Source organism: Coregonus lavaretus (genome assembly GCF_964263955.1).
Source record: "Coregonus lavaretus genome assembly, chromosome: 39".
Taxonomy (NCBI): domain Eukaryota; kingdom Metazoa; phylum Chordata; class Actinopteri; order Salmoniformes; family Salmonidae; genus Coregonus; species Coregonus lavaretus.
In genome coordinates this window covers 14,969,698-14,996,140 of record NC_140026.1, presented here as the reverse complement: position 1 = coordinate 14,996,140, position 26,443 = coordinate 14,969,698, and the positions used below count along the sequence as shown (strand labels likewise).

The window sequence follows — 26,443 nt, the reverse complement described above, 5'->3', positions numbered from 1 at the left end:
CTGTAGTGTATGGTTCAGGTACTGTATGGGGGGCTGTAGTGTATGGTTCAGGTACTTTATGGGGGGCTGTAGTGTATGGTTCAGGTACTGTATGGGGGCCTGTAGCGTATGGTTCAGGTACTGTATGGGGACCTGTAGTGTATGGTTCAGGTACTGTATGGGGGGCTGTAGTGTATGGTTCAGGTTCTGTATGGGGGCCTGTAGTGTATGGTTCAGGTACTGTATGGGGGCCTGTAGTGTATGGTTCAGGTACTGTATGGGGGGCTGTAGTGTATGGTTCAGGTACTGTATGGGGGCCTGTAGTGTATGGTTCAGGTACTGTATGGGGGCCTGTAGTGTATGGTTCAGGTACTGTATTGGGGGCTGTAGTGTATGGTTCAGGTACTGTATGGGGGGCTGTAGTGTATGGTTCAGGTACTGTATGGGGGGCTGCAGTGTATGGTTCAGGTACTGTATGGGGGGCTGTAGTGTATGGTTCAGGTACTGTATGGGGGGCTGTAGTGTATGGTTCAGGTACTTTATGGGGGGCTGTAGTGTATGGTTCAGGTACTGTATGGGGGCCTGTAGCGTATGGTTCAGGTACTGTATGGGGACCTGTAGTGTATGGTTCAGGTACTGTATGGGGGGCTGTAGTGTATGGTTCAGGTACTGTATGGGGGCCTGTTGTGTATGGTTCAGGTACTGTATGGAACCCTGTAGTGTATGGTTCAGGTACTGTATGGGGGGCTGTAGTGTATGGTTCAGGTACTGTATGGGGGGCTGTAGTGTATGGTTCAGGTACTGTATGGGGGCCTGTAGTGTATGGTTCAGGTACTGTATGGGGGGCTGTAGCGTATGGTTCAGGTACTGTATGGGGGCCTGTAGTGTATGGTTCAGGTACTGTATGGGGGGGCTGTAGTGTATGGTTCAGGTACTGTATGGGGGCCTGTAGTGTATGGTTCAGGTACTGTATTGGGGGCTGTAGTGTATGGTTCAGGTACTGTATGGGGGGCTGTAGTGTATGGTTCAGGTACTGTATGGGGACCTGTAGTGTATGGTTCAGGTACTGTATGGGGGCCTGTAGTGTATGGTTCAGGTACTGTATGGGGGCCTGTAGCGTATGGTTCAGGTACTGTATGGGGGGCTGTAGTGTATGGTTCAGGTACTGTATGGGGGGCTGTAGTGTATGGTTCAGGTACTGTATGGGGGGCTGTAGTGTATGGTTCAGGTACTGTATGGGGACCTGTAGTGTATGGTTCAGGTACTGTATGGGGGGCTGTAGTGTATGGTTCAGGTACTGTATGGGGGCCTGTAGTGTATGATTCAGGTACTGTATGGGGGCCTGTAGTGTATGGTTCAGGTACTGTATGGGGGCCTGTAGTGTATGGTTCAGGTACTGTATGGGGGGCTGTAGCGTATGGTTCAGATACTGTATGGGGGGCTGTAGTGTATGGTTCAGGTACTGTATGGGGGCCTGTAGTGTATGGTTCAGATACTGTATGGGGGGCTGTAGTGTATGGTTCAGATACTGTATGGGGGGCTGTAGTGTATGGTTCAGGTACTGTATGGGGGCCTGTAGTGTATGGTTCAGGTACTGTATGGGGGGCTGTAGCGTATGGTTCAGATACTGTATGGGGGGCTGTAGTGTATGGTTCAGGTACTGTATGGGGGCCTGTAGTGTATGGTTCAGATACTGTATGGGGGGCTGTAGTGTATGGTTCAGGTACTGTATGGGGGCCTGTAGTGTATGGTTCAGATACTGTATGGGGGGCTGTAGTGTATGGTTCAGGTACTGTATGGGGGCCTGTAGTGTATGGTTCAGGTACTGTATGGGGGGCTGTAGTGTATGGTTCAGATACTGTATGGGGGCCTGTAGTGTATGTTGACAAGATGGTGACCCGGGGCATGTGAACCTCTCGGCCCGACGACAACTCAGTTCAATAAGGGCTGAATCTTAACTTGGGTAAGGCAATTTTCGTGCAAATCTCCAATTGAGTTCTATGGGTCTAAAGTGTGTGGATTTGAGGATCTAACTCAAGTTAAGATTCTGCCCCAATTGCAGATACACTAATCTTATATTACCAGATAGGATGGAAGGAAGGAACAAGTGTACTCTTCTACTCATTGAGAAATACATTTCTTTCACAATAGCTGGATGCCTAAGAGTTATGACTCACTAAAATGTGCACAGCTTGTAAAATCCTCAAATGTATTAGTGAATATTTTCTCAATTATATTATAATTGTGCTCAATTTCAGCAGCCTTAGTTAATCTGCAGTAGAGACTCCAGTCTGAATTTTACTGGGCCTGTTTCTAAACTGTTGCCAAGATAAGAGTACAACTAGGTATATCCTTATCATCATCTGAACTTTCATTTACTAAAAGGAAAAAACCTTCAGGAAAAAAAAGAGAAGCGAAATACTTGTGTGGGAGTGGAGGGAGGCTGGACGGTTATTGCTGGGAGTGTGTGTGTGTGTGTGAGTGCGCATGTGTTTATGACAAGAGACACATGCATGTAGAATGAGGAAGTGTTCATTGCCAAATTTTTGCAGTGAGGAAAGAGAGTGTAAAATGAAACACCACGGGACCGCACAGATAAATATTTGCATGATAAATATTTCCATGACAAGATTAATAACTGTACCCATCCCCCTGAGGAATTGTCAGGAATGGCTGTTTTGTGTGTGTGTGTGTGTGTGTGTGTGTGTGTGTGTGTGTGTGTGTGTGTGTGTGTGTGTGTCTGTGTGTGTGTGTGTGTACACCCTCTTTAAATGTGGGACAGATAGAATAGAACATTTGCCAACCTTGATCCTGTTCCCCTCCTGCAGGTACTGGGCCATGGACTTGGCCATCGTCTCAAATAAGAACCAGGAATACTAGAAAAGAGGAAGAGGAACAGAAGACATTGGACCTACTGCGCAATTGTGAAACATTTAGACAGCGTCCCAATTGCCACCCTGTTACTTATATAGTGTACTACTTTTGGCCAGAGCCCTGGTCAAAAGTAGTGCACTATAAAGGGAATACGGTGCCATTTGGTACGCGCACTTACTAAGAGAGATCATATCAATAGTCTGACGAAAGTCAAAAACACCAATGGGCTCTATAATATGGGCTCTATAATATGGGCTTCGTGTGCAAGAATCCTGGGTATACTGATAATAGAAAACTGCACAAAAGTAATTGTTTCGAAAACATTTGTGGGTGGTCAAAACATGCTTAGTGGTGACACAACATTTAGGGAATCCACTTTCCCTTTCAAGGAACTAGTGGCTGGTTCAGTTGTCTGTGCTGTAGTGACACCTACTGGTCAGTATGGGAATTTACATTTTTAGCTTGAACGTGACAAGTAAAAGTGTGCCCACGCTGCTGTTTCTGCAAAAGCTAATGGGGATCCAAATAAACACACACAGACACACTCACACACCTTCAGCAGCTTGTTGCTGGTGTTGAAATCGGCTGTCTGTTTGAGGACGGCTGTGATGGCGGTGGCCAGAACCTCATGAGTGGTCCCAGAGTTCCCAGACACTTGGTTGTTGGTCACAAACACATACTGGGGACACAACACAGAGGTAGGCATTAATACACAACCTTTACAATATAACTTTTCATGGTATGTTGAACATGATCCCAAATGAGAGAGGGTTGAAAAAGTCAGACGGCAATACAAAGTGACAGCGTATATGAGACTTCACAACAGAAGTGTCTCTCACCTTTAGAGACTTGATGAGTTCTGCTGGGTTGCCCTCTGAGGAGGACCTTATCAGCTGGTAGTGCTGGAAGAAGCTGTGGAGGTGCAGATCCTAGACAGGGAAATACAGAACACAGATGTCTTATGGTGTTTGTTACAACAGCTTTAACAAGTTGTTTTAATGTTGGAAGGTAGAAGACATGCTTGAGGGTATATTGTTGAAGCTACATTGGTCTTCACTTTGAACAGTGGCTTGCCGTTTTCTACCCATTTTATATCTGGCGCTGACTGTAAGGATAATTTTTTTAGTATTCTGCTTTTTTCAATAACTCATAGTTTGTAGGGGTGTAACGGTTCACCAAACCCACGGTTCGGTACATATTGTGGTTTTGTGGCCACGGTTTTGTTTTGTTTCGGTACAGCGGAAAAAAATAAATGCCATTCACAATGTTCCTGGCATTGTCTGTTGTGACCGGATTGTTATATTGGGCTTCTCAAGTTTCCATTCTGATGCTGCGTTTGTAATCATGTGGGAGGTGGGAATTTAGTAGTTGTGAAGTCGTAAATACCAGTTGGATGCATTCATGTAATTTCAACTTGTTGAGAAACGCAGATTGGCTAATGGCCAACAAGCTGTGTCAACCATAAACTAAAAGTACAGCTATCATGCTTATAAACAAAAATAGAGTTCAAAAACCACATTAATAGATTGCTCTTTATGAATCATGTTTCGTTGTTGCATTTAACTGCCGAAAATGCTGTTATAGAGGCCATTTCCTTAGTAGGTGAGGTCAGAGGTCACCATGTGGGAAAGTGGGTGCGGTGCTCTAGAAAGATGGACTTCCGAGTTGGATGACCGTTCAAAAAGATTTTTCCCAGTCAGAGCTTGTTTTTTCCAGAGTTCCCAGTTGTCTTGAATACACTAAAGTCGGAAGTTGTAGATTTCCGAGTTCCCAGTTGTTTTGAACGCGGCAATAGACACGTTTTCCCACTTACCCATTTGAGAGCCGTTCAAGTGGATTTTTCCCAGTCGTATGTGGTAAATTCCTACTTCCCACATCTGGCCTCCTTCAGTGCCAGATGCACACTTGTGACTCTCATAAAGGGGGCATGTCTATAGCTCGGTACTCATCTCCCACTCAGGGGTGATGTGATGGGCTGTCACTGTTAAAGGTCCAATGCAGCCGTTTTTATCTCAATATCAAATCATTTCTGGGTAACAATTAAGTACCTTACTGTGATTGTTTTCAATAATAAAAAAAAATAAAAAAAAATAATAGCTTCTTAGCAAAGAGCAATTTCTCAAGCAGAAAATGTATCCTGAGTGGGAAAAATTTAAAACTAGCTGTTATTGGCAGAGAGGTTTGGAACTCACTTTCTTATTGGTCTATTAACTAATGTACCGCCTGGTGATGTCACCAGGCAGGCCAAAACTCAAAAATGTCAGGCAGTCTTTTCAAACAGCTCTTACACTAAATGGGCATTTCAACATTTCTTAGTATTATTCCAACCTCATAGTGTGGAAATATATATAAAACACAGGAAAATCACGTTTTTCACTGCACTGGGTCTTTAAGTAAGCACCCAATGGTGCATTGGCCAATTCATTGAAAACGTTGGCATTGGTTTGCTTATATCGAGTGGGTACTACCTGGTTCCTGTAATGGGTGAAAGAGGGAGGTTCTTAACGTGTCTCCAGCACTTTCACGAAGTGCTGAAACCCCATATTCTCAACCACCGAGAAGGGGCGCATATCTGCGGCTATAAACCAAAGACTGTAAAAAACATAAACAAAATAGCCTACCTATCGCTCTTGTAATTTATTTGGGCTGGTCAGAATCAGCTGCCAAGGGCTGCCTGAATGCAGAGGGGAGACGATGTTGTGTTGTTGTTTCTTTGCAATTCCGTTTTGCTCTGTTATACTGGGGTGATCTCGGCGTAAATGTGTCAGCATACAGTTGAAGTCGGAAGTTTACATACACCTTAGCCAAATACATTTAAACTCAGTTTTTCACAATTCCTGACATGTAATCCTAGTAAAAATTCCCTGTCTTAGGTCAGTTAGGACCACCACTTTATTTTAAGAATGTCACGCCCTGACTCAGAGGACGCTTATATGTTGAGTCAGGGTGTGTATATTCCTTGTTGGTATTTTCTATGTTGTATTTTCTATGTTTAGATCTAGTATGTCTAGATCTATGTTGGCCGGTGTGGTTCCCAATCAGAGGCAGCTGTCGCTCGTTGTCTCTGATTGGGGACCATACTTAGGCAGCCTATTGGCACTAGTGGGTTGTGGGATCTTGTTCCGTGTGAGGTATGTTGTTTGTGTACCTTGGACTTCATGTTTCGTTTAGTTTGTTGTTTTGTCGTTGTGTTTATTCGGTATAATAAACATGTATGCATTTCACGCTGCGCCTTGGTCTGACCCGTTCATCAACGAACGTGACAGAAGATCCCACCGAACGAGGACCAAGCAGCGTGCCCAGGAAGAGCGAATAGCCATGTCACAGGTGGGCAAATGGTGGTCATGGGAGGAGATATTTGCGGGGAAAGGGCCATGGGCGAAGGTAGATGCCCAGGCAGGAGAGGTGAAACGGCGCCAACCGTGCCGACGACGGAGACCCGAGAGGCAACCCCAATAAAACAATTTTGGGGGGCACACGGGGTGGATGACGAGACTACAGGAGGCTAAAAGGGAGAAGGAAAGTGTAGAGGCACGGCGAGAGGAGCTGGTTTGGCAGCAGAAGGAGCGGGGGTTAATAAAGGAACCCAGTTCCGCTCCTCGCACCAAGGAAGTGGTGCGTGTCGCCAGTTCGGTCCGGCCCGTTCCTGCTCCCCGCACTAAGCCAGTGGTGCGTGTTCCCAGTACGGCCCGACCCGTTCCTGCTCCTCGCACCAAGCCAGTGGTGCACGTCGCCAGCCCGGCCCGGCCTGTTCCTGTCCCTCGCACCAAGCCAGTGGTGCGCGTCGCCAGCCCGGCCCGGCCTGTTCCTGCTCCCCGCACCAGGCCAGTGGTGCGCGTCGCCAGCCCGGCCCGGCCTGTTCCTGCCCCTCGCACCAAGCCAGTGGTGCGCGTCGCCAGCCCGGTCCGGCCTGTTCCTGCCCCTTGCACCAAGCCAGTGGTGCGCGTTGCCAGCCCAGTCCGGCCTGTTCCTGCCCCTCGCACCAAGCCAGTGGTGCGCGTCGCCAGCCCGGCCCGGCCTGTTCCTGTCCCTCGCACCAAGCCAGTGGTGCGTGTCGCCAGCCCGGTCCGGCCTGTTCCTGTCCCTCGCACCAAGCCAGTGGTGCGTGTGTCCAGTCCGGCACGGCCCGTGCCTGTTCCACCGGTGCCTGGTTCGGCACCGGTCAGCTGCTCTACTCCGGAGCCAGAGCAGTCCGCTCCACCGGGGTCCAGTCCAGATCCGGTCAGCGGCTCCACTCCGGAGCCAGAGCAGTCCGCTCCACCGGTGCCTGATCCAGCTCCGGTCAGCGGCTCCACTCCGGAGCCAGAGCAGTCCGCTCCACCGGGGTCGATTCCAGATCCGGTCAGCGGCTCCACTCCGGAGCCAGAGCAGTCCACTCCACCGGTGCCCAGTCCAGCTCCAGTCAGCGGCTCCAGTCCGGAGCCTGAGCAGTCCGCTCCACCGGTGCCCGGTCCAGCTCCGGTCAGCGGCTCCAGTCCAGACCCAGACGTCAGCCCCTCTCCAGGTTTGGGGTCTCCCACACCAGGGTCCAGACAGGGCTTGGAGTATAGTGGGAGGAAGGAGAGGGGAAGCAACGCGCCGAGGTCTAGACCAGACCAGGGGCGCAACAGGGAGGCGAAGAGTGAGAGATCGTCATGCCCTGAGCCGGATCCGCCTCCGAGGCGGAATGCCCACCCGGCACCTACCCTGTTATGTGTATGTTGTGCGGTCGGAGTCCGCACCTTTGGGGGGGGGGGTACTGTCACGCCCTGACTCAGAGGACGCTTATATGTTGAGTCAGGGTGTGTATATTCCTTGTTGGTATTTTCTATGTTGTATTTTCTATGTTTAGATCTAGTATGTCTAGATCTATGTTGGCTGGTGTGGTTCCCAATCAGAGGCAGCTGTCGCTCGTTGTCTCTGATTGGGGACCATACTTAGGCAGCCTATTGGCACTAGTGGGTTGTGGGATCTTGTTCCGTGTGAGGTATGTTGTTTGTGTACCTTGGACTTCACGTTTCGTTTAGTTTGTTGTTTAGTCGTCGTTGTGTTTATTCGGTATAATAAACATGTATGCATATCTTGCTGCGCCTTGGTCTGACCCGTTCATCAACGAACGTGACAAAGAATGTGAAATGTCAGAATAATAGTACAGAGAATGATTTCTTTCAGCTTTTATTTCTTTCATCACATTCCCAGTGGGTCAGAAGTTTACATACACTCAATTAGTATTTGGTAGCATTGCCATTAAATTGTTTAACTTGGGTCAAACGTTTTTGGGTAGCCTTCCACAAGCTTCCCACAAAAAGTTGGGTGAATTTTGGCCCATTCCTCCTGACAGAGCTGGTGTTAATGAGTCAGGTTTGTAGGCCTCCTTACTCGCACATGCTTTTCAGTTCAGCTAACAAATGTTCTATAGGATTGAGGTCAGGGCTTTGTGATGGCCACTCCAATACCTTGACTTTGTTGTCCTTAAGCCATTTTGCCACAACTTTGGAAGTATGCTTGGGGTCATTGTCCATTTGGAAGAGCTATTTGCGACCAAGCTTTAACTTCCTGACTGATGTCTTGAGATGTTGCAGTTGCAAACCGTAGTCTGTCTTTTTTTTATGGCGGTTTTGGAGCAGTGGCTTCTTCATTCCTGAGCGGCCTTTCAGGTTATGTCAATATAGGACTCGTTTTACTGTGGATATATATACTTTTGTACCTGTTTCCTCCAGCATCTTCACAAGGTCATTTGCTGTTGTTCTGGGATTGATTTGCACTTTTCGCACCAAAGTACGTTAATCTCTAGGAGACAGAACACGTCTCCTTCCTGAGCGGTATGACGGCTGCGTGGTCCCATGGTGTTTATACTTGCGTACTATTGTTTGTACAGATGAACGTGGTACATTCAGGCGTTTGGAAATTGCTCCCAAGGATGAACCAGATAGGTGGAGGTCTACAATTGTTTTTCTGAGGTCTTGGCTGATTTCTTTTGATTTTTCCATGATGTCAAGCAAAGAGGAACTGAGTTTGAAGGTAGGCCTTGGAATACATCCATAGGTACACCTCCAATTGACTCAAATGATGTCATTTAGCCTATCAGAAGCTTCTAAAGCCATTACATCATTTCCTGGAATTTTCCAAGCTGTTTAAAGGCACAGTCAACTTGCTATATGTAAACTTCTGACCCACTGGAATTGTGATACAGTGAATTATAAGTGAAATAATCTGTCTGTAAACAATTGTTGGAAAAATTACTTGTGTCATGCACAAAGTAGATGTCCTAACCGACTTGCCAAAACTATAGTTTGTTAACAAGACATTTGTGGAGTGGTTGAAAAACGAGTTTTAATGACTCCAACCTAAGTGTATGTAAACTTCCGACTTCAACTGTATTAGAGGTGTTGGCAGCTGCATAGGCTATTCTCGTTGAGCACGTTAACGTTTTATCCACAACTCTCTGTCTATTGCCGTAGTAATCTACTGGGAAGCCAAAATGTTTCAAAATTTGAGATTTAAACAACGATGGAGGATCCTCCAATTCTGGTTTATCGACCCCACAACTCACCATCGTACAGAACTAGTTCCCGGCTGCGCTTCACAAAAGGACAGTTTGAAATGCATCAATTAAGATTACAGATTAATTAATAGCCTGAAATGTTTTTTCAGCTCAGATTTACTGAAGAGGCATAAGCCTACAACGCATCGTAGGCATAGCCTATAGGCCTAGTGTTTTTATTTTGTAAATATATTTTATTATGTTTTCATTTGGGCTCACAGTGCGGACCGAACCGAGGTCCCCGTACCAGTTTGTCAAAGACTCTTTCTCCAAATCTTTTAATCAGTGTCATCTCAGTCATTTGTCACTAGCACACAAGCAGGGGAAAGCACTTCCCTGACCCCAGGTTCTCTCCAGTGTACAGAGGGATGTACCTTCTTTGTGTCCTGGGTCTTGTCATACAGGTATCCAGGGGGCAGGGTGGTAGACACAGGCAGTTGTATCTCTATAGACTGCATCCTGCCGTCCTTCAACAGAGTGACCCAGGAGTAGCCCACTGTTACAGAGAGAGATGGACAGGTAAGGTAATGGAGGTAGATGGTAGATACACGCATCCACCCAGAAAAACACACAAACATACGCACACCCTCAAACAAACACACACAGACACACACACTGCTCCTAGTCTTACCCAGGGACTTGACTCCCTCTCTCTTCTCAACTAAAACAGGCAGAACTTCGGTCTACAGTAAGGTACTGTAAATTCTAACTAGGAACTGTGGTTTCTAGCTGGTTTCCACTGTGTGCTGATTCCATCTCCCTGGAGAGGTGTGTTGTGGTGCTGGCCCCGACCCTGCTGTTTGTAAACACTTTATTCTGCCTGAGAAAAGACTTTGTTCCTAGTCAGCCTGTGTGATAAATAATCTCTCTCACTGTGTCTGTAGGAGCCTGTTTGAGTGCATTGAACAGTGAGTGTGAGTGGAAAAAAACAATTATTTAGCTGTTTGATGGAGGTTTCCACCCACAAATATTCAACGTGTGTATGTTTCTCAATGAGAGGAAGAGAGACATAGCGAGAGAGAGAACGAGAGAGAGAGAGAGAGAGAGAGAAAGCAAGAGAGGCAGCTCTCATTATCTCTCCTTGCCAGCTGTAATAACTGGCTTATGCAAGAGTTTTTATCTCTCCTCTATTTTTTTGGCGGCCACTCTGCCACTCCACTGTAGTTTGAGTTTGCGTTTGTCAACAGTTTGACTTCTTTCCTAGGGATTCCCAGTTATTTTCACAACCTCACACTCTCCAAAACACTCACCTTTAGAGGGGCCACGCCTTCTTCGTCCGAGTCTCTGAAATGCACACACACACCGCTACGCTTCTTGCCTGGAAGGATAAAAGACACTTCAGTCAATACAATAACTCATCCAGGAAGGATGCCAATTAGTGATAATGTGAGCTGTAAACCCAATAACCCACTGCACTCAATGCTTGCAAGTCAGTTTGTTGTTGCTATTTCCACACTGATGACTAAAACCATCTCTCTTTCCCTCTCTTTAGAAATGCATACATAAGAGGGGCAAGAGTAAAGTGTTCGTTAGTGCAACTACTCAATATAACTCGACATCATCAACCATGATCAACTAATTAATTTAACCACTAACACTCATCATTCAATCTAATGTAAATGGCAGGCTAAAACAACACTAAGGCAAATGCTTGAATATGGATGGTGTCCATATCTGAATAAAACTACCCACTTGAGAAGTCTGGAGGCATACACTCGATGGTGACATTTAGTTGTCCAGGGATAGTCTGTACCTTGCTCTTCTCTGGCCTAAAGGGGGAACGTGCATAAAACAGTCATAACACTACAAAACAAGAGTACGCCTGCAGTGCAAACAGACACTAGGATACCGACTGCCATATAGCACAGCCAGCACGCCAAACCACATATAGTCTACAGTCACAACCATCACGTCTTATTGATGACTCACTTCCTGATGTCAGCCAGCATTGATGAGGTCATCGGTGGAGATCTTGCTGTTGTCCTGGCGATAGAGAGGAGAGAACTTCCCGTCCATACCCAGACTGCCCTGGGCATCTTTAAACACCTGCCTGGAGAACAACAGAGACAGACAGGATCATGTTTACTGTGTAGAACCACAGGAGGTTGGTGGCACCTTAATTGGGGAGGACGGGCTCGTGGTAATGGCTGAAGCGGAACAGAGTGGAATGGTATCAAATACATCAAACACGTGGTTTGATGCCATGCCATTAGCTCCGTTCCAGCCATTATTATGAGCCGTCCTCCCCTCAGCAGCCTCCACTGTGTAGAACACACTCATATTTACTCATGTGTGAAGATGATGTGCACCGTACAGGAACACCTAAGATCAACACCTAAGATTTACAAATAAATCATCATCACACTGTCTCTGAAAAGTAAAAATGACTTCCCAAATAGTGAGTGGCTTGTTTCACTTCTTATTATATTGGATACATTTCATGTAGTGTAGGAGAGCACATTGAGAGTGTAGTGTGTACATTCTATTAATCTGCTGTATGAGACCCCAGGTGAGTTTGTAGTGTGTGTGAGTTATAGGTGTATAAAAGCTGTGTCTTACTTGGCAGCCCAGGCGAAGGGCATCCTATACTGGCCCAGGCGCTGACACGTCTGCTTGGCAGCCTTCAGAACCTTCTGGGCTGTCTGGAGGGGAAAACAGACACATGTAGAATGACTCCGATGCATAGGTAATAACACAGGCAATTCAATTTAAAAACTCACTTTTAAAGTAGCTCTCGACTCCATAACAAAATACACAGGCCCTACTAAATCTTTTAACACTTTTTATAGAAGATAAAGAAAAAACAGGGGGGCGAAGGCAAGGACCTTGTTGATGCACACACACACACACACACACACACACACACACACCTTGTTGATGTCTGAGGTCTTAATGTAGGGCTCAGCACAGTGTGTAATACTGTTCTGTAGGACATTCTCCACTTTGGCCACCAGGAAAATATCAGCATGGAGGTTGGTCACTGAGAAGATACCCTGGAGGAGAGGAGAGGGATGAGGGTTTAAGACGGTTTATCTAATACACCCTGGAGGAGAAGAAAGATGGAGGGAGGAGGATAAGACTGTTAAACATGATGCAGACCTTAGTGGTGGAAAACGTTGCTTTTAAACTTCAGGAGCATTTAAACAGTATTCTTTTTACTGTTTGAGAATGTGACATCTGTTATATGTAGAGTAGTTCCTAGTCATATTAAGAGTGAGTGTTTATCCACTGTCTCCTGTACAGGGCCTGGGGCAGGGAAGTGGCCGGCTGTCTGTCGTTCGTGGTTGAAGTTATACAGGAAACACAAACGGAGCTCAAACTATTTTTGGGTCAGTGAGATGAAGCCAACCGTGGCTCTCACAATGTCACGTGCACGCACACACACACACACACACACACACACACACACACACACACACACACACACACACACACGTGTAAAAACATTATATTCCTGGGAGTGGCAGCACAGTAAGAGTGGAGTTCTCAAGACATGAATGGGACATTTGGAACACTTTAAATATACATCAGCTATGACATAATGAGTTCCATTAAGTTGCTCTAGCAGTGGCCTAGCTAATGATAGTACGGCGTGGCCTAGCTAATGATAGTACGGCGTGGCCTAGCTAATGACTGTACGACATGGCCTAGCTAATGATAGTACGGCGTGGCCTAGCTAATGATAGTACGGCGTGGCCTAGCTAATGATAGTACGGCGTGGGCTAGCTAATGATAGTACGGCGTGGCCTAGCTAATGACTGTACGACATGGCCTAGCTAATGACAGTACGGTGTGGCCTAGCTAATGATAGTACGGCGTGGCCTAGCTAATGATAGTACGGCGTGGCCTAGCTAATGATAGTACGGCGTGGCCTAGCTAATGATAGTACGGCGTGGGCTAGCTAATGACTGTACGACATGGCCTAGCTAATGACAGTACGGTGTGGCCTAGCTAATGATAGTACGGCGTGGCCTAGCTAATGATAGTACGGCGTGGCCTAGCTAATGATAGTACGGCGTGGGCTAGCTAATGACTGTACGACATGGCCTAGCTAATGACAGTACGGTGTGGCCTAGCTAATGATAGTACGGCGTGGCCTAGCTAATGATAGTACGGCGTGGCCTAGCTAATGACAGTACGGCGTGGCCTAGCTAATGACAGTACGGTGTGGCCTAGCTAATGACTGTACGACGTGGCCTAGCTAATGATAGTACAGCGTGGCCTAGCTAATGACAGTACGGCGTGGCCTAGCTAATGATAGTACGGCATGGCCTAGCTAATGATAGTACGGCATGGCCTAGCTAATGATAGTACGGCATGGCCTAGCTAATGACTGTACGACGTGGCCTAGCTAATGATAGTACGACATGGCCTAGCTAATGATAGTACGGCATGGCCTAGCTAATGATAGTACAGCATGGCCTAGCTAATGATAGTACGGTGTGGCCTAGCTAATGACTGTACGACGTGGCCTAGCTAATGATAGTACGGCGTGGCCTAGCTAATGATAGTACGGCGTGGCCTAGCTAATGATAGTACGGTGTGGCCTAGCTAATGACTGTATGACGTGGCCTAGCTAATGATAGTACAGCATGGCCTAGCTAATGACAGTACGGCGTGGCCTAGCTAATGATAGTACGGCATGGCCTAGCTAATGATAGTACGGCATGGCCTAGCTAATGATAGTACGGCATGGCCTAGCTAATGATAGTACAGCATGGCCTAGCTAATGATAGTACGGCATGGCCTAGCTAATGACAGTACAGCATGGCCTAGCTAATGATAGTACGGCATGGCCTAGCTAATGATAGTACAGCATGGCCTAGCTAATGATAGTACGGCATGGCCTAGCTAATGATAGTACGGCATGGCCTAGCTAATGATAGTACGGCATGGCCTAGCTAATGATAGTACGGCATGGCCTAGCTAATGATAGTACGGCATGGCCTAGCTAATGATAGTACGGCATGGCCAGTACCAGATAGATGGGAGATTAATAAGGGACCTGACTAAGGGGAGCCTGCCATTATCAGTACCAATACCAGTAGCACACCTTGACTACCATTGTGCTGCTGCAACTGACTGAGGCAGTAGAGGGAATTCAGGGCTGAGGGGAGGCTGTCCTTGGACTACACCCAAACAGCACCTCAATTACATTGTGATCTGCTGGCCTCTTTGTCTATAATCAGACAGTAATCGTAGAAGTAGGCTATTATCTATTTCTCTGTGTTCTGCTAGACTTTGCTAGGTCCACACACACGAACACACACACTGGGCAAGAGCTTAATCAAGTTCCGTTTTTTGTGTCATCAACATGCATTGTTTGACCAATGAGAGTGAGAATGACCAACGTCTTGATTGTTTCTATTCTGTTTGATGCTCTGTTCTTCATTCTGTTTCTGGGTCTAGATGTTATGCACAGTTATTTTCCATTCTTCCACAAATTCCATCTAGACACCGTTGCCCTAGAGCACACAAAAAACTATACATACCTCGGCCTAAACATCAGCGCCACAGGTAACTTCCACAAAGCTGTGAACGATCTGAGAGACAAGGCAAGAAGGGCCTTCTATGCCATCAAAAGGAACATAAAATTCGACATACCAATTATGATCTGGCTAAAAATACTTGAATACGTTATAGAACCCATTGCCCTTTATGGTTGTGAGGTCTGGGGTCCACTCACCAACCAAGAATTCACAAAATGGGAAAAACACCAAATTGAGCCTGCATGCAGAATTCAGCAAAAATATCCTCTGTGTACAACGTAAAACACAAAATAATGCATGCAAAGCAGAATTAGGCCGATACCCACTAATTATCAAAATCCAGAAAAGAGCCGTTAAATTCTACAACCACCTAAAAGGAAGCGATTCCCAATCCTACCATAACAAAGTCATCACCTACAGAGAAATGAACCTGGAGAAGAGTCCCCTAAGGAAGCTGGTCCTGGGGCTCTGTTCACATACACAAACAGACCCCACAGAGCCCCAGGACTGCAACACAATTAGACCCAACCAAATCATGAGAAAACAAAAAGATAATTACTTGAAACATTGGAAAGAACTAACAAAAAAACAGAGCAAACTAGAACGCTATTTGGCCCTAAACAGAGAGTACAGTGGCAGAATACCTGACCACTGTGACTGACCCAAACTTAAGGAAAGCTCTGACTATGTACAGACTCAGTGAGCATAGCCTTGCTATTGAAAAAGGCCGCCGTAGGCAGACCTGGCTCTCAAGAGAAGACAGGCTATGTGCACACTGCCCACAAAATGAGGTGGAAACTGAGCTACACTTCCCAACCTGTATGACCATATTAGAGACACATATTTCCCTCAGATTACACAGACCCACAAAGAATTTGAAAACAAACCCACATTTGTTAAACTCCCATATCTATTGGGTGAAATACCACAGTGTGCCATCACAGCAGCAATATTTGTGACCTGTTGCCACAAGAAAAGGGCAACCAGTGAAGAACAAACACCATTGTAAATACAACCCATATTTATGTTTATTTATTTTCCCTTTTGTACTTTAACTATTTGCACATCGTTACAACACTCTATATAGACATAATGACATTTTAAATGTATTTATTATTTTGGAACTTTTGTGAATGAGTGTAATTTTAATTTGTTATTGTTTATTTCACTTTTGTTTATTACCTATTTCACTTGCTTTGGCAATGTAAACATGTTTCCCATGCCAATAAAGCCCCTTGAATTGATTTGAGTGTAAAGTTAATTACTTGTGAGTTCATCAATAGTTAATTTTTTGCGTCATCACTGTGAGCCATCATGACTCTCAAAACACAGTGACAGCCGCAGTTTAGTTGTGAAGAAAAATGCTGTTTCCCCACACAACATATCTCCCCCTTTCACTATCACTCAGTAGCCTTCGCTTCACCCTCCGCCATTTTTAAAAAGACCCGGCGGAGCTCCATTGCCTTCTTCAATCCTGCAGACGGGCAGCATGAAGGTCTCGTCATTGATTTTGCTGGAAAGGGGAGAAATTGTGCTTTACAATGGTATTCATATTTCAGTTGACCTGGAAGTATTACATTTTTGGGGTGCTAAAATACGGTCAAGTGTACGGAACACTGCGATGTACGGAAGTTTGCTAGCTACCGTTAAATTCGTCACATGCTTCATAAACAACAGGTGTTGACTATCAGTGAAATGCTTACTTACGGGCCCTTCACAACAATGCAGAGAGAAAGATTATAGAGATAATAGAAAAGTGATCGCAGAAGTAGTAAATACACAATGAGTAAAACACGTAATAGTAAATACACCATGAGTAAAACACGTAATAGTAAATACACAATGAGTAAAACACGTAATAGTAAAAGTACTAATAAATACACAATGAGTAAAACACGTAATAGTAAAAGTAATAATAAATACACAATGAGTAATGATAACTTGTATGGGGTACCAGTACTGAGTCGATGTGCAGAGGAACGAGATAGTTGAGGTAGATATGTAGATATAACTAGGAATAAAGTGACAGATAATAAACAGTAGAAGCAGCATACAGTATGTGATGAGTCAAAAAAGGGTCAATGCAGATAGTCCAGGTAGGTATTTGGTTAACTATTTAGCAGTCTTAAGGCTTGGTGGTAGAAGCTGTTCAGGAGCCTTTTGGTCCCAGACTTTGCGTTCCGGTACCGCTTGCCGTGCGGTAGCAGAGAGAATAGACTATGACTTGTGTGGCTGGAGTCTGACAATTTTGAGGGCCTTCCTTTGACACCGCCTGGTAAAGAGGTCCTGGATGGTAGGGAGCTCGAACCCAGTGATGTACTGGGCCATACGCAACACCCTCTGTAGCACCTTGTGGTCAGATGCCGAGCAATTGACATACCAAGCAGTGATGCAGACAGTCAAGATGCTCTCAATGGTGTAAAACGTTTTTAGGATTTGAGTGCCCATGCCAAATCTTTTCAGCCTCCTGAGGGGGAAGAGGTGTTGTCGTGCCCTCTTCATGACTGTGTTTGTGTGTTTGGACCATGACAGGTCCTTAGTGATGTGGACACCAAGGATCTTAATGATGGTGTTGGAGTCGTGCTTGGCCACACAATCGTGGGTGAACCGGAAGTACAGGAGGGGACTAAGCACACACCCCTGAGGGGACCCCTTGTTGAGGGTCAGCGTGGCCGGTCAGGAAGTCCTAGATCCAGTAGCAGAGGGAGGTGATCAGTCCCAAGGTCGTTAGCTTAGTCAAGAGCTTTGAGAGTAATATGGTGTTGAACGCTGAGCTGTAGTCAATGAACAACATTCTCACGTAGGTATTCTATTTGTCCAGGTGGGAAAGGGCAGTGTCGAGTGCAATCGAGATTGCATCATCTGTGGATCTGTTTGGGCCGGTATGCGAATTGTAGTGGGTCCAGGGTGTCTGGGATGATGTCAGCCATAACCAGCCTTTCAAAGCATTTCATGGCTACATTTTTACATTTTACATTTTAGTCATTTAGCAGACGCTCTTATCCAGAGCGACTTACAGTTAGTGTGTGCATAAATTTTTCATACTGGCCCCCCTTGGGAAACGAACCCACAACCCTGGCGTTGCAAGCGCCATGCTCTACCAACTGAGCTACAGGAGGCCCTACAGATGTGAGTGCTACGGGGCGGAAGTCACTTCGACAGGTTACCTTGGCGTTCTTGGGCACAGGGACTATGGTGGTCTGCTTGAAGCATGTAGGTATTACAGACTGGGTCAGGGAGAGGTTGAAAATGTCAGTGAAGATACTTGCCAGCTGGTTAGAGCATGATCTGAGTATGCATCCTGGTAATCTGTCTGTTTCTTAACCTGTTTAAAGGTCCTACTCATATCGGCTATGTAGAGCGGGATCATACAGTCACCTGGAACAGCTGGTGCTCTTACGCATGGTTCAGTGTTGCTTGCCTCAATGCGAGCATAGAAGGCATTTAGCTCGTCTGGTAGGCTCACGTCACTGGGCAGCTCACGGCCGGGTTTCCCTTTGTAATCCGTGATAGTTTGCTAGCCCTGCCACATCTGACGAGCGTCAGAGTCAGTGTAGTAGGATTCGGTCTTAGTCCTGTATTGACGCTTTGCCTGTTTGATGGTTCGTCGGAGGGCGTAGCAGGATTTCTTATAAGCGTCTGGATTAGTTTCCCGCTCCTTGAAAGCGGCAGCTCTAGCCTTTAGGTCAGTGTGGATGTTGCATGTAATCCATGGCTTCTGGTTGGGATATGTACAGTGGAGAAAAAAAGTATTTAGTCAGCCACCAATTGTGCAAGTTCTCCCACTTAAAAAGATGAGAGAGGCCTGTAATTTTCATCATAGGTACACGTCAACTATGACAGACAAATTGAGGAAAAAAAATCCAGAAAATCACATTGTAGGATTTTTAATGAATTTATTTGCAAATTATGGTGGAAAATAAGTATTTGGTCACCTACAAACAAGCAAGATTTCTGGCTCTCACAGACCTGTTACTTCTTCTTTAAGAGGCTCCTCTGTCGTCCACTCGTTACCTGTATTAATGGCACCTGTTTGAACTTGTTATCAGTATAAAAGACACCTGTCCACAACCTCAAACAGTCACACTCCAAACTCCACTATGGCCAAGACCAAAGAGCTGTCAAAGGACACCAGAAACAACATTGTAGACCTGCACCAGGCTGGGAAGACTGAATCTGCAATAGGTAAGCAGCTTGGTTTGAAGAAATCAACTGTGGGAGCAATTATTAGGAAATGGAAGACATACAAGACCACTGATAATCTCCCTCGATCTGGGGCTCCACGCAAGATCTCACCCCGTGGGGTCAAAATTATCACAAGAACGGTGAGCAAAAATCCCAGAACCACGCAGGGGGACCTAGTGAATGACCTGCAGAGAGCTGAGACCAAAGTAACAAAGCCTACCATCAGTAACACACTACGCCGTCAGGGACTCAAATCCTGCAGTGCCAGACGTGTCCCCCTGCTTAAGCCAGTACATGTCCAGGCCCGTCTGAAGTTTGCTAGAGTGCTTTTGGATGATCCAGAAGAGGATTGGGAGAATGTCATATGGTCAGATGAAACCAAAATAGAACTTTTTGGTAAAAACTCAACTCGTCGTGTTTGGAGGACAAAGAATGCTGAGTTGCATCCAAAGAACACCATACCTACTGTGAAGCATGGGGGTGGAAACATCATGCTTTGGGGCTGTTTTTCTGCTAAGGGACCAGGACAACTGATCTGTGTAAAGGAAAGAATGAATGGGGCCATGTATCGTGAGATTTTGAATGAAAACCTCCTTCCATCAGCAAGGGCATTGAAGATGAAACGTGGCTGGGTCTTTCAGCATGACAATGATCCCAAACACACTGCCTGGGCAACGAAGGAATGGCTTCGTAAGAAGCATTTCAAGGTCCTGGAGTGGCCTAGCCAGTCTCCAGATCTCAACCCCATAGAAAATATTTGGAGGGAGTTGAAAGTCTGTGTTGCCCAGCGACAGCCCCAAAACATCACTGCTCTAGAGGAGATCTGCATGGAGGAATGGGCCAAAATACCAGCAACAGTGTGTGAAAACCTTGTGAAGACTTACAGAAAACGTTTGACCTGTGTCATTGCCAACAAAGGGTATATAACAAAGTATTGAGAAACTTTTGTTATTGACCAAATACTTATTTTCCACCATAATTTACAAATACATTCATAAAAAATCCTACAATGTGATTTTCTGGATTTTTTTTCTTCTAATTTTGTCTGTCATAGTTGACGTGTACCTATGATGAAAATTACAGGCCTCTCTCATCTTTTTAAGTGGGAGAACTTGCACAATTGGTGGCTGACTAAATACTTTTTTTCCCCACTGTATGTACGGTCACTGTCGGGACAACGTCGTCGATGCAGTTATTTATGAAGCCGGTGACTGATATGGTAAACTACTCAATGCTATCAGATGAATCCCGGAACATATTCCAATCTGTGCCAGCGAAACAGTCCTGTAGCTTAGCATCCGCTTCATCAGACCACTTCCGTATTGAGCGCATCACTGGTACTTCCTGTTTGAGTTTTTGCTTGTAAGCAGGCATCAGGAGGATAGAGTTATGGTAAGATTTTCCAAATGGAGGGTGAGGTAGAGCTTTGTATGCATTTCTGTGTGTGAAGCAAAGGTGATCTAGAGTTTTTTTTTCTCTCTCTAGTTGCACAGGTAGAAATGAGGTAAAACGGATTTCAGTTTTTCTGCTTTAAAATCCCCGGCCACTAGGAGTGCCGCCGATGGATGAGCATTTTCTTGTTTTCGCATGGCCCCAGACAGCTCGTTAAGAGCGGTCTTAGTACCAGCATCGGTTTGTTGCGGCCAATAGACAGCTATGAAAAATATAAACAAATAGCATGGTCTACAACTTATCATGGGGTATTCTAACTCAGGCGAGCAGAACCTCGAGACTTCCTTAATATTAGAGATTGCGCACCAGCTGTTGTTAACAAAGAGACACACCCCTCCCCCCGGAGCTTACCGGATGCTACCGTTCTGTCCTGCCGATGCACAGAAAACCCAGCTAACTGTATATTATCCATGTCCTTGTTCAGCCATGACTCCGAGAAGCATAGTATATTACAGTCCTTAATGTCCCATTGATAGGATAGTCTCAAACAAAGCTTGTCCAGCTTATTCTCCAGTGATTCCACGTTTGCCAATAGAACAGAGGGTAGAGGCGGTCTTTCCACTCGCCGACTTAGTCTCGTCAGGTATCCCGCACGCCGGCCTCTATAACACCACCCTTTCCTTCTCCATATGAGCTTGGTCCGGGATGAGCAGTAAGTCCTTCGCTGTCGACTCATTGACGTAGAAATCCAAATCGAGGTTATTGATTGCTGTTCTGATGTCCAGAAGCTCTTTTCGGTCATAGAAAACGATGGCGGAAACATTTCTGCACAAAAAAAGTTAAGATCAGCACAAAAATACTCACAAAATAGCACAATTGGTCAGTAGCCTGTAAAACAAACGCTATTCACTCCAGCACCATTCTTCAACTGGTATCACAATACCAGGCAGCCATTGCGAGTCTACCCATGCGTTTACCAGTCAAATAGTTAGGGTTAGAGATTCCAAGTCTGTTCTATTCATTCTATTTATATGGGTGCTGCTGCTGCAGGGACAGGGGTGTTGCCTAGGCAACCGAAGACTTGTTTGCTATGACACCTTGCTTGTTTCAGGAGAGAGGCTATACGGACACGCCTGGTGCCAAAATGGATGACATACTACTGTATGTCGCACAGCTGAGAATCAAGTGTGAAGACGAATGGATTTATTTCAGTCAGTCGTCCTGATAAGCCCTTCCTGCTAGGACATGCTGACTAGCTGGCAACAACAGCAGCATGGCGCTAGTTAAAAACGTGTAAAAGAAAGTGGTGTTTATGTCGAGAGGTGAGGGAGAATTGGTCACCATCTGGATTTGGTCACCATCGCCAATTTGTTCCATCCCACTTGATTTTATTTTGAGTAGGATAGAAGCCTAGATGATATATAACTTGTAATATTGGTAGTAACCATCTGGATGTCACCGTGATACAGTCTACACTGCTCAATGGGTAGAGTTTGGCTGCAAGCCGACAACACAACAACAGGGAACACAGTGTCCTTCGCTGTTCGCTCCCGCAGTAAGGAGAGGGAAGTAGGCCTACGCTAGACAGTGTAGCCAATACCAGGCCAGGGTGACAGCTCAAGCACATTTATTGTAGTGATTTTTATCGAAAAAAGTACAACTACGGCATTAACATCTAATGTTATATTTTATTCAGAAAAAACAGAATGATTCTGAACACTCGCAAGTCCCAACTTTTTCTCACTGAAGTTTCAAGCCACAAGTTTTAAACTAGCTAGCTGGGAAGGTTCATTAAGATGACTGACTGAACTGAACTGACTGAACCAAATCCACTCGATTAGCCTCTCCCTTGTTTCAGCAAAGACCAAGAAAGTTTAATCGCGCAGAAATGGACTCAAATGCCCAAATGCCTGGCCGTCCCGTCTTCAGTCAGCAGTTTTAGTGTGAATTTCATGCAATTCTACTCATTTTGCACTTTTTAACATGACATCTGAGTGAGACTGACAAAAACAAAATCAATAGGGGCCCCCCGAGCTCTAAATCGACCTTGATTACTACAGGTTTAGATAGCTGGCCACTAGACTAACTTACCAATCTAAATGTGTTTTTCTGACATGCGCAAATTGAGTGACTATCAGTGACTGACATAACAAGAGAAAAACTATTGATGCACAACCAAATTTCGAAATTGCACCTTGTGTATTCTATTATTCTACCTCGCAACAGTAAGTTGAGACCCCGACTGAGTTCCCCCCCCCCCCCGCCCCCCCCAAAAAAATGTATTATACTTTTGTGGACATTTATCAGAGGGTCTTCAAAATGGGAGCCTCTTGCCCATCCCTGCACTAAAGTCTAGCGCCTGGTTAATGTGGGTCATCAGAAAAAAGTTACAAACAAAACTCAAGCCATCTTTAGTCATCCCTGTCTCAACAACTGATAATCTAAAAGTTGAAATCTAAAAGCACCGGTCCTAGCAACCCATCTTTATGCACACCTGACAACCATCATTATGCACACCTGGACTTTACTCCCTTGATTACTTACCCTTTATATAGCACTCTTTTGTTATCAGTCATCAGGTAGTATTGTTTATGTTTCTATGTCAGACACGGCTCTTGTTTTGTATCGCTCCATGTTCATTACTATTAAACTCACTAACTGCACCTGCTTCCTGACTCCCTGCATCTAAGTTACAGTTATTATTTTTGTCTTGTTGTTGAAAGGGAGGAGAAACGGAGGAGAGGAGCCTCCAGCAGCGTGGTGAAAACTAATTGTAGTACATATTCTGTTGCTCTATGAAGCCTGTAATGACGTCAGAGGGAAAAAAAAGTGTTTGTTGTTTGCAGTAACTTCTTTGTTGTTGTAATATCCCAAACGGTCATGGCAGTTTCACTAATTAAGGATTTCAGCTTAATGCAATCATATCAAATAATAATAATAAGGGAGAGGCAGACTTCATTTCTAATCTTGGGATTCTGTGATGCCACCATATTTCCTACAGAAACACAAGCATGATTTAGCTTACTCGTGTGTGTGTGTGTGTGTGTGTGTGTGTGTGTGTGTGTGTGTGTGTGTGTGTAAACAAACGTCAACACAACACAATACAAGCCAACACACAGGGTATCGGGCAGGTAAGGTCACTATGGTCCTACCTGAGTAGGGAAACGCAGCAGAGACTCAGACACCCTCTGTAGAATGGGCAGACCATTCCCTTTCCCTACATCACCGTTCACTCCTCCTCCACCTCCTCCTCCTCCTCCTCCCTCTGATGTAGGGAGGAGGAGAGGTGTCGGTCAGCATCTCTCGTACACGGGGGGGTTGAGGTCCACATGGAAGTCAGAGGAGATCTTACAGCTCTTAGACACATCAAACAGAGCCAGGCTGATGAAGAACGGCTCCACCTGGATAACAGAGATAGATGGGAGAGGGAGTGTGTGAGTGTGCGTGTGTGTTTACGAGGTAAAAACAAAGATAGATTGTGTGTGTATCCACATAAGCATATTGAATGATGGCCTTTCCTTCCAGGAACCATTAAGCCTATCTAAGTATGAGGAGGAGGAGGGGAGTAGAACTATCCCCTAACCACGCAAATGTCGGTCAGCCAACATCCCTAACTCCCCTCCCCAGCCTCTATAAATGCTCTAGAAGTTATTCATCACTGTCTTTTATGTCTACAATAATCCAATCTGAAGGAGGGAGAGAGGGAGGACTCACTAGTGTGCTTTCTATACTGCTGGCTGATGCCAAAGAGGCTCTGCATTCATCTCACACTCATAGCAGAATGCTAACTAACTACATTCATCAGGAAATGTGAATGTGGATCATGACTTCGGTCTCTGTATAGTAATTTGGGCAGATACTACGTTGACGTATTTACATTAACGTATGTACTATTTTAGGAGAAAAAACACAAGTCCTTGAAATTCTTGTTTATACTTAAAAAGATCAAATAATGATATCAACATAAGATGAACATACAACATGAAAAACGAAAAGCCTGATGTTAATTGTGTATCTGTTGTTCTCTGTTATGCATAATTCATGTAGCACACAATTTCCCACTCTCCGACTGAGTTTTGAGGTGTAGATGTGACCTACGCTGCAGCAGAAGGGTGTGTGTCGATGTGACCTTACATTGGTGAGGACCCCGTCCCCCCTCTCGTTGACACAGCCCTGCAGGCTGAAGGTGAGGTCATGGCAGCTGATGGCGATGCGCCGGCCGAAACGCTCCTCAAACGACTTCACGTCAGGCTCTATACCCGAGAAGTCCAACCTCTGGAGGGGAGAGAGGAGGAAGAAGTGGAAAGGAGTGGAGAGGGAGGAGGAAAGAGAGAGGACAGGAGGATGTGGAAGGGAAGGAGCTAGGAGGGAGGAGAGGGAGGTCGGGAAGAAAGATGGTGGTTAGCTTCTGGCATCCATCGCCATGGAAACACATCCAATGTGCGTACACAGACATTCTCTAATTGAGACGTTCACTTGATGCCAGTGAAGCCAGCAGGGCCCTGGGACATGGCATATTATTCATCTACAGGCATACTCATCTATACTCATCATACTATAGGCCTGCTTTAATAGACTCAGACAACATTAACAATCATATTGGAAATGAATAGAGTAAAACAGACAGTCCTAACCTGTGTTTCAGGGTCCAGAGAGAACAGCTTTAGTCTCCCTTCATTCCTGTTCAGTTTATTGAGCTGGTCCGCTTCCCTAGCGTACTTCAGAGAGACAGACAGACAGAAAAAAGAAAGAAGAAAGAAAAGAAGAAAGAAAGAAAGAAAGAAAGAAAGAAAGAAAGAAAGAAAGAAAGAAACAAACAAACAAAGAAAGAAACAAACAAACAAACAAACAAAGAAAGAAAGAAAGAAAAACAGACAAAGAACAGCCTCAGGTCACAGCTGAGCACCGCAGAGAACACCACCATCCCTCTCTCTTGTCCTAGATCCCTCTCTCCTTCACTCTCCTCTCTTCCTCCCACACCACCCAGCCCCAGACAGACGGTAGAGTTAACCAGGTCTTCTATGAAAAGGAGAGCTGGGACATCTCAGAGGAGCCAGTTAAAAGCCTCCTCACACAGAGAGACAGCCCTCTTTGTTCTCCATGTGCTGCTCTGGGTTTATAGATACATTAAAGCAGTGAGGTCTCTATGGGATAAAGATACTGTACTGTTGTTATGTCCAGGCTTCCAGGATGTAGCCTACATTAGGGACCTGCTACAGATAAAGGAGGGTGTAAACTGTGGTTCTCTGATAGTGTAATGGTATCAAAGCTCAGTGAGCGTCACATAAATGACTAGGCATAATATAGCCTATAACTGAGGTACTGAGTTTCTCTACCTGACTAGAGAGTGTATTATCTAGTACACGTCTTATCAATAATCATTACTGCTTATATTACTTTTTATACATACAGTGGGGAAAAAAGTATTTAGTCAGCCACCAATTGTGCAAGTTCTCCCACTTAAAAAGATGAGAGAAGCCTGTAATTTTCATCATAGGTACACGTCAACTATGACAGACAAAATGAGGAAAAAAAACCCAGAAAATCACATTGTAGGATTTTTAATGAATTTATTTGCAAATTATGGTGGAAAATAAGTATTTGGTCACCTACAAACAAGCAAGATTTCTGGCTCTCACAGACCTGTAACTTCTTCTTTAAGGGGCTCCTCTGTCCTCCACTCGTTACCTGTATTAATGGCACCTGTTTGAACCTGTTATCAGTATAAAAGACACCTGTCCACAACCTCAAACAGTCACACTCCAAACGCCACTATGGCCAAGACCAAAGAGCTGTCAAAGGACACCAGAAACAAAATTGTAGACCTGCACCAGGCTGGGAAGACTGAATCTGCAATAGGTAAGCAGCTTGGTTTGAAGAAATCAACTGTGGGAGCAATTATTAGGAAATGTGATATCTGATATTCCTAGAGTTATGTACTTGGCTATCCCACAACTGCACAAATACCTTGGAGGAATAGACTATGTTCCAAGTCGAGTGA

At 45.3% G+C, this 26,443-nt stretch overlaps 1 protein-coding gene across 1 annotated transcript; it reads right to left on the bottom strand.

Annotated features, from left to right (window-relative positions):
• Nucleotides 1-3,439: 3,439 nt before the first annotated feature.
• LOC311112973 (dedicator of cytokinesis protein 11-like) lies at nucleotides 3,440-24,977 on the bottom strand (the record flags this gene model as incomplete). Its single annotated transcript, XM_084156101.1, has 12 exons — nucleotides 3,440-3,532; nucleotides 3,693-3,782; nucleotides 9,751-9,872; nucleotides 10,627-10,694; nucleotides 11,069-11,145; nucleotides 11,306-11,426; nucleotides 11,936-12,018; nucleotides 12,247-12,369; nucleotides 23,595-23,705; nucleotides 23,754-23,843; nucleotides 24,577-24,717; nucleotides 24,972-24,977. 7 exons carry the CDS (start codon nucleotides 24,975-24,977, stop codon nucleotides 11,315-11,317), a joined length of 666 nt encoding a protein of 221 aa, XP_084012227.1. The 3' UTR covers nucleotides 3,440-3,532; nucleotides 3,693-3,782; nucleotides 9,751-9,872; nucleotides 10,627-10,694; nucleotides 11,069-11,145; nucleotides 11,306-11,314.
• Nucleotides 24,978-26,443: the final 1,466 nt, after the last annotated feature.